Source organism: Kryptolebias marmoratus, linkage group LG16, assembly GCF_001649575.2.
Source record: "Kryptolebias marmoratus isolate JLee-2015 linkage group LG16, ASM164957v2, whole genome shotgun sequence".
Classification (NCBI taxonomy): Eukaryota; Metazoa; Chordata; class Actinopteri; order Cyprinodontiformes; family Rivulidae; genus Kryptolebias; species Kryptolebias marmoratus.
In genome coordinates, this window is record NC_051445.1 from 12,433,107 (window position 1) to 12,440,085 (window position 6,979).

Below are 6,979 nucleotides of genomic sequence, written 5' to 3' on the forward strand. Positions count from 1 at the left end.
TGGGAGGGCGGGGGGGGCAGCAGCGACCTCGGGTGTCCGTGCAGCGGCTGTGAGGAGAGCTGCTACTGGAGGACGAGACCGACCTGGAACGGGAAAACCCAACGTGTTACCAGCCGAGTTACGACACGGACAAAGACGACAGAACTTTATCCAAAATAAAATCACTTTCCCGCTGCGGAGGGTCTGACCCGATGTGTTTCAAACTGTGAAATAATAAAATCTGTCGACAGATCTAACCTAAAAACAGACATCTGACACAAGCCAGTGCAGAAGGTTTTAATCCTTGTGCAGCGGTGTTTATCCCTCCGTCCTGCAGGTTTGAGATGTTTCTCTGCTCTTCAAGTTCTGCAGAAACCTGTTATTCCCTCAGTCATTAAAATGAAGCAGGGGTGCCCAAATTTAAAACTTGGAAGTTGATCTCGTGCTGAGAAGGTAAGTCAGCTGTTTGAAGCAGAGAAATGTCTGAAATCTGCAGGTCGACGTTTGACTTTTACTGATTCTCCATCTGATGCACAAACGGCAACAAGATTGTTTTCTTCTATTTCCTGTATATACAAACCATAATTTAACTACAGCTTCAGCCAACACAAGCTCTCATGAGGTCAGTTTTATTATAAGAGATCAAATCAGAGCGCTCTGAAGTATTACATACATGTAGTTTTAATATTTATTGTGTTCTGTACTAAGATTAAAAAATCTGATTCTGAGTTTTTTTTTTAAAAAACGATTAAACATTGAACCCAGCCAATTAAAAAATGACTCATCAGCACTTTTTTAATGTTTTAATGAGGATCAAGTTGAACTATTTTCCTTTAGCGCCAAAAAAAGTTCGGATCAAGGCTGGTGGTTCTTGGAGACGGAAGCGAACGTTAAAAAGCCGCGATTTTCCACAAATTCAGCTCAAGTAAAAAGTTTCTGGGCAGAAAGTTACGTCAACACGTTATAAATGGTGCTGTGTTTACATCACCTGTAATATTCACCCTTCACTTTCTGCGCATTAACGCCTGTTTTCTTACAAATGAGCCTCTGCAGGAGGAGATGAATATTCTTCATTTGTTTAACCAGTTCCCTCCAACAAAATGTCTCATTTGTGTCTCAACAGGAAGCGACATGTAAAACAAGATTATTTGATGTGTGATTTGACTGTGACCTCCCTTTAGGAGCTGGTTAATTAATGGCGGGGTGTAATACGTGCTGCGGGCAGGTGCTGCTGACCTTATCACAGTCCATCGTGGGACACTTCCAGTTGTAGAGGTAATACTGCAGATTTCCATCTCCGATGCCAAACTTAAGCTTCTCCAGAAATACCTTGTTCTCCATCAGATCCAAGGCGTTAAAAACATCAAAACCTTTCTGTAAACAAAAACAGAACAACAACAAAGAATAAATTCCGGGGTTAGGGTTGGGCATTGAGACTCGATTGGAACCGGGACCGGCAGTTCTGATTCTCCTGGAATCGTTCAGATTTTTACATTTCAATCACTACTTTCGATAAAAACAAGTCGGCAAACACCTAACGCCCAGCTAACATTAGCCAGGCGGCTGAGCAGACTCCACTCCGTTCACCGCAGCGTCCAAAGGAAAGATGTCGGTGGAACAAACTGAAGAGCGCCGCAGAGACGTTACAGCTTATATTGGCTCTTAAAAGAATCGGAATCGAGAATCGTTTGATGCCAGAACTGGAACGAGGAATCGGAATCGTTCAAATTCAAACGACGCGCAGCCATAACTGGGATAACCTGTCCATGGCGTAGCCCACCTTTCAAACAGTGACCGATGGAGGTGAGCACCAGCTCTGCCGCGACAAGGAAAGGAGATAGCAGGTAAAGAAGATGGATGGATGGATAAACAGATGAACACGGGGATGAATTTCACAGAAAAGAATATACTGTATTTTTGGGACTAGAAGGCTCACTTAAAAGCCTTCAATTTTCTCAAAAAACAACAGTGCGCCTTATAATCCGGAGCACTTTATATATGGAAGAAGTCGTGATGTTTTAGTACGACTTTGGTTAAACTACAAAGCTGCACCGCTCACAGCATCAAGGCTCAGTTAGAGTCACAGGGCTCCTGAGCGAGCGGTGGAAGCGTTTCTACTTGACGCTTACGTCGGTGCAGTATTCCTCTGTGAGTTTTGAACAGTTTGATTATCTTTGTGATCTCTCACAGAGGGATCATATAATGCTGATACAGGCGAACCAGCTCCGCTAGAGCAGTGAAATCCTCCATTTTGAACTGAGAGCGGCACGAAGTCACAAAACCTGGGAGGTGCACAACGATACGCATTATAGTCCGGTGTGTTTTATGTGACAAAAGTTTTAAAATGGACCATTCATTGACAGTGCGTCTTATAATCCAGTGCGCCCTGTAGTGCGGAAAATACGGCGCTACAATCGTGCTTTAAACACAAGGAAAATACATCCAGCTTCCTAAACCTACAGTTAAAAAGTAATAACTCCACAAAAGTGTCCCTTTGTTGGCAGAACGTACCAGTTTGGCCAGGATCAGTGCATCATTCATTAGGTCCAGTAGTGGCGTTTGTGTATGAACGTTGTAGAAAGAGTAAGCTGCCTTCAGGCTCCTGTGGAGAGGGTGATGCATCACAGTCGAGGGCAAAGTGTAGAAACTAGTCAAATCTGTCAGGACGCCGCCTGCTCCCTGAAAGACAGACCACCCCCCCACATAAACAGCCTGTTAGAACAAAATGAGGCGTCGCCTTTAGTTTGAGGACTGGCAATGAGGGCTCATACCTCCACGACGAACGTGTCAATAATGTTCTCCTGGGGTAGGAACCAGTGAGTCACGTCCTCTTCTCCCATTGACGGCGCCAGGTGGAAACGTCTCAGGTACTTCTGCAGCAGCTCGGTGACCTGGTGGATGTCGCGCCTCTCCATCGGCCGCAGGCCCGGAGTCTTGGTGTTCTGTGTGTGAGAGACAGAGAGCGCAAGTTTAGGTTTCTCCCATACGGGGTGGGGGTGGGGCAGAAAAGGAGGCGGGCAGGCGGGCGAGTGTGCGTTTACATCTGATAGTCTGTAGAGCTTCATGGTTCTTTGCAGGGTCATGTTTCTGCTCAGGTGGGAGAATTTTACCTCCACGAGTTTTCTGGGGTTTAAAGAACGGTGCCAGTACCTGGAGGAGGGCGAACAGAAGGAAAGGGTTGGGGAGGCACGTCTCGACACCACACCCTCTGCATCGCGGTTAAATATTTCATGACCACACCTGCACGTAGACACGGGTTTAGGCAGCACGACTCCGGCCGTGTACACCGCCTGGAATATCCCCTCCAGGTTCACCCTCCGCGTTATCTCTCTGATGAGCACGGGAGCGACACGCTTCGAACGCAGCTTTTTGTGAACACACAGGAAGTTGATTTCTACCATCTTCTTTACCCTGCAGCAACGTGAACAAAGAAAAAGGGTTAAACGGTTTCCATTACGTCATGCCGCCGTCTCGCCCCCCACCACACACACACAATCCAAAAGCGCTCACGTGTCGTAGACGCGTATGTCTGCAGGGATGGCACTGATGAAGCCAACAAGCTTCTTATTCGAGGACACCCGGACTCCACAGTGCCACTGCGGTAACCAGCCGGGCGGACGCAGAGCCCTGAGAGACGTCAACAAAGAACCTTTTAGCAGAACAGTAAACAAATAAAAACACAATTTATTTTAAAGAAAAGTAAACGTGTCAGGACCGCTCACCATTTCAGAAAGTTTGGAGAATAATCAAATCTGAACATGTTGTCGTCGTCCTCGACATAGTTTTCATTTAACAACGTATACAGCTCCTTCAGCTGGAAAAAAACCAAAACATAGAAGGTTAATATTTTATTGTTTCCGTTTGAGTATTAACGAGAAGCAGTCCACTTACTACGTCTGCGTTACTGAGGTCCAGCGTGTCCCACATAAAGCCTTGAGGTAAAGAATATGGCTCCTGTCTGATGTTTTCTTTGTCGGCTTCAATCGGCCCGTGACTCGTCACAACCTCGTCTGCAACAATGGCAGAAAGACAAAAACGGACTCGATCACAGCACTGACAGACAATCGGAAAAGTTCCCAGCTTTCACGTCAACGCAGTAGGACTGCTTTAGACAGCGTCAAGGGCGTCCCATAAAAAAAGTCTGCTTCCCGTGCTGACCGGGGCCAGCCCGTGACGCGGGACCCTAAGACCTGCACAGACCTGACGCTACGGGCAGTAGTTGCCGTGGAAACAGCTCAGCCCGATGCCACTGACACGACTGGGACACGGGGGCTTGGGGAGCTTTAAAAGCGATGGAATAAAACCTAATATGGCACTAACGCAAAAGAAAAACCCTGATAGAAAAATACAACATGGCTAAATTAGCCCTTCTTTTAAATAAAACACAAGACCGTTTTAGCCCCAGAAGTGAAACAACTGATGAGCATCATCGTTTTTATTCACTCTGATTAGTTTTAGTCGACACTCACTTAACTTTGGGACGGGCTGGGTGTCCCAGAACTGGTACTTGTGCTTGGTCGCTTCGTCGATGCTCTTTGCTGGACCCTGGCAGGACAGCAGCTCCATGGCTCTTTGGATGTCCTGCAGCTTTTGAATGGGCAGGCCGGGGTTCTGAGGTTAAAAGAAATAACAATTTGCAAAAGAGAGATTAAGACAATATTTAAAAACCGAGGCCTGAAGCACACAGACAAAACAGTATAGTGTTGGTTTTAAGGACGTGCTGCATGACATTTCTGTAATATTTAGGTTGTTTTAGTGACTTGTAGCTCAAATTAATAAATAAAAAAATCTAAATACCTAAGTGTTTTTTACTCCTGGTGAAAACCCTTAATCATCAGCATTCTGGAGCTTATTTACATGATAAAAACAAACAAAGAAAAGATTATATTTTATGCACTTATCGGTCCACGAGCGCTTCTTAACATTTCGGCGCGAGTCTCTCCTGTGTTTCCTCTCAGTAATTATAGGTCATTTCTGTGTTTGTAGAGAAGAAAAGCAGCGGCAGCAAAAATAACTTCATGTTCTTTATGACACCTGCCCCCTTAAAGCGGTGAACGGAGGGAAAACAGTGAAACTGGATCTCTGTTTAGATTTTCAGGGTTTAATAAACGTGACGAACTGCATAGAAGTGACTTCTCCTTCCTTGTCGTGTTAAAGCTGATTTTCAGACACGGCACGCAGCCCGGCTCTGCTTTTCTTGTTTGTCAAAGGCTTATTTGACGAAAGCTTTACTTCAGAAAACGTTACTGGTGACGTCTGGCTACAAAGACTATCATTTCAAGCTCTACACAAATGAAACGGGTTTGTTAAAGAAAGAAAAACACTGGAAGGACTGTGACGTTTTAGTTTGTTGGAGAACATGTTTGTATCCCGTTCTCCCTGTCGGCGTGCACATTGGGTTCATCGGTAACTCTTAAACTGTCCCTAGATGTGAGTGAGAGGGTGAATGGTTGATTGTCTCTATGATGGACCTGTGACCCGTCCAGGGCGTCCCCCGCCTCTCGCACAGTGTCCACCCGGAAAGGAGAAGCAGGTAAAGATGGATGGGTGGGCGGGTCTACTTTCACGTCCAGGTGATGGAGTTTGTCTCCATGTAATCACAATCTGGTGTTAGACAGCATGATAAATCACCAGGTGGAGGTGCTTATTCAGCCTCTACTACCCAAACAAGTGACTCCACTAACTGAGAGGTTGCAGAGGGTGTGTGTGGGTGTATGTAGACTTGTCACGACGATCATCCTCATCGCACCTTGATCTCTTGAGAGTCGGACGCGGAGTCCGATTTGGCTCCCCCCGAGCTGGGCTTCTCTTTTTTCCTCTTCTGTTTCTTCTTCTTCCTCTTGGCCCCCAGGTCTCCCCCCGGACTGCTATAAATGTGGGGACAAAAGCACGGGAGCGTTAGTGGACGCAGGGCAGACTTTGTTGGACTCTCTCTCTCTCTCACACACACACAGAGAAAGCTAACCTAGCTGCCATAGCAACGACTCGGCTGACAGCTGAGCTACTTGCTGTTAGCCGACTAACGGTTCGTCCTAACAGTCATGACATCCAGTCTGGACCCTGGACGAGAGGCATAAATGCGCACCAGCAGCTGTTTTATTTCTCTAAAGCCCCGCATGCTTCAAACAGAACGGTTCCGGCCCGTGAACAGCTTGTTTGCGCCCGCTAACATCGGCTAGCTAACTTGCGCTAGCCGCCGCTCGTAAACAGGCAGCTAGAATAACGTCTCCCGGGTCGGACCCCCGCGCGCGCGGACAGGCCGCCCTCACCCCTGCGTGTGCTCGTTCTCCTCCTCGTTGTCCCCGTCTATCCCGCATGTGTCCTGGTCGTCCAGCTCCAGGCTCTGCTGACTGGCCGCGGATTCGCTGTCCTCCGCCATAATAAAAAACGTTTTAAAAACAGCCCAGCCACCGCTTAAAGCGAGCTCACGGACACCGGGCGAGAGACAGGGGGGTTGGAGAAAAAAAAAAAAAAAGGAAAAAAAAACCCTAAGAAATTGTGTCAGAAATGGCGCCGCCTGGAGGCCACAGGAGGAAGGACTCTCGCCTTTAACAGCCGTTATTCATGTTTTAGGCAAAATTAACAACTTTAACAATAAATTATAACTTTAATTCTACAATAATTACCAATTTATATAAAATAAATGTAATAATTTGTGTATATTTTATATCGGCACGATTTGGTTTCACAAAAGCAGTGACACAATCTGCAATTAGCCTGCTTTGGCTAACAGCTAGGCTAATCCTCATCAGATATGTCTGTTTTATACACTATTCAAAACACTGTTTTTTTTATCCAGTTTTATCAATCTTACTTTTAATGTCACACAAAAATGCTACAACTAGACTCACAAATTGAAATTTAACTGTGATCCTCATCGTCACAGTGTCCGCTAATACAGAAAACTGCTGCTCAAATAACTTTTGATTTTTATGGCTTCAGTCTTCAGATAATTAATGTAATTGCTCCTTTTCAGCCTGGCTTGGTGTTTGTGAAAACC

At 46.0% G+C, this 6,979-nt stretch overlaps 1 protein-coding gene across 1 annotated transcript; it reads right to left on the minus strand.

Moving 5' to 3' along the window:
• nmt2 (N-myristoyltransferase 2) lies at positions 1–6,447 on the minus strand. The gene is made up of 12 exons (XM_017424971.3): positions 6,249–6,447; positions 5,729–5,846; positions 4,449–4,590; positions 3,871–3,989; positions 3,702–3,793; positions 3,490–3,606; positions 3,220–3,390; positions 3,021–3,129; positions 2,751–2,921; positions 2,491–2,658; positions 1,216–1,353; positions 1–83 (listed from the first exon to the last, which is right to left on the minus strand). Exons 1-12 carry the CDS (start codon positions 6,356–6,358, stop codon positions 63–65), a joined length of 1,476 nt encoding a protein of 491 aa, XP_017280460.1. The 5' UTR covers positions 6,359–6,447; the 3' UTR covers positions 1–62.
• Between the last annotated feature and the right edge of the window lie 532 nt (positions 6,448–6,979).

Excerpts from the sequence above, each read along its gene's own strand:
- nmt2 (XM_017424971.3), bottom strand. The coding sequence starts at position 6,358 with ATGGCGGAGGACAGCGAATCCGCGGCCAGTCAGCAGAGCCTGGAGCTG. Across the intron at positions 5,847-6,248 it reads GAGAACGAGCACACGCAGGG|CAGTCCGGGGGGAGACCTGG; the intron begins GTGAGGGCGGCC and ends CCACATTTATAG. Across the intron at positions 1,354-2,490 it reads CACTGATCCTGGCCAAACTG|AAAGGTTTTGATGTTTTTAA; the intron begins GTACGTTCTGCC and ends TTTTGTTTACAG.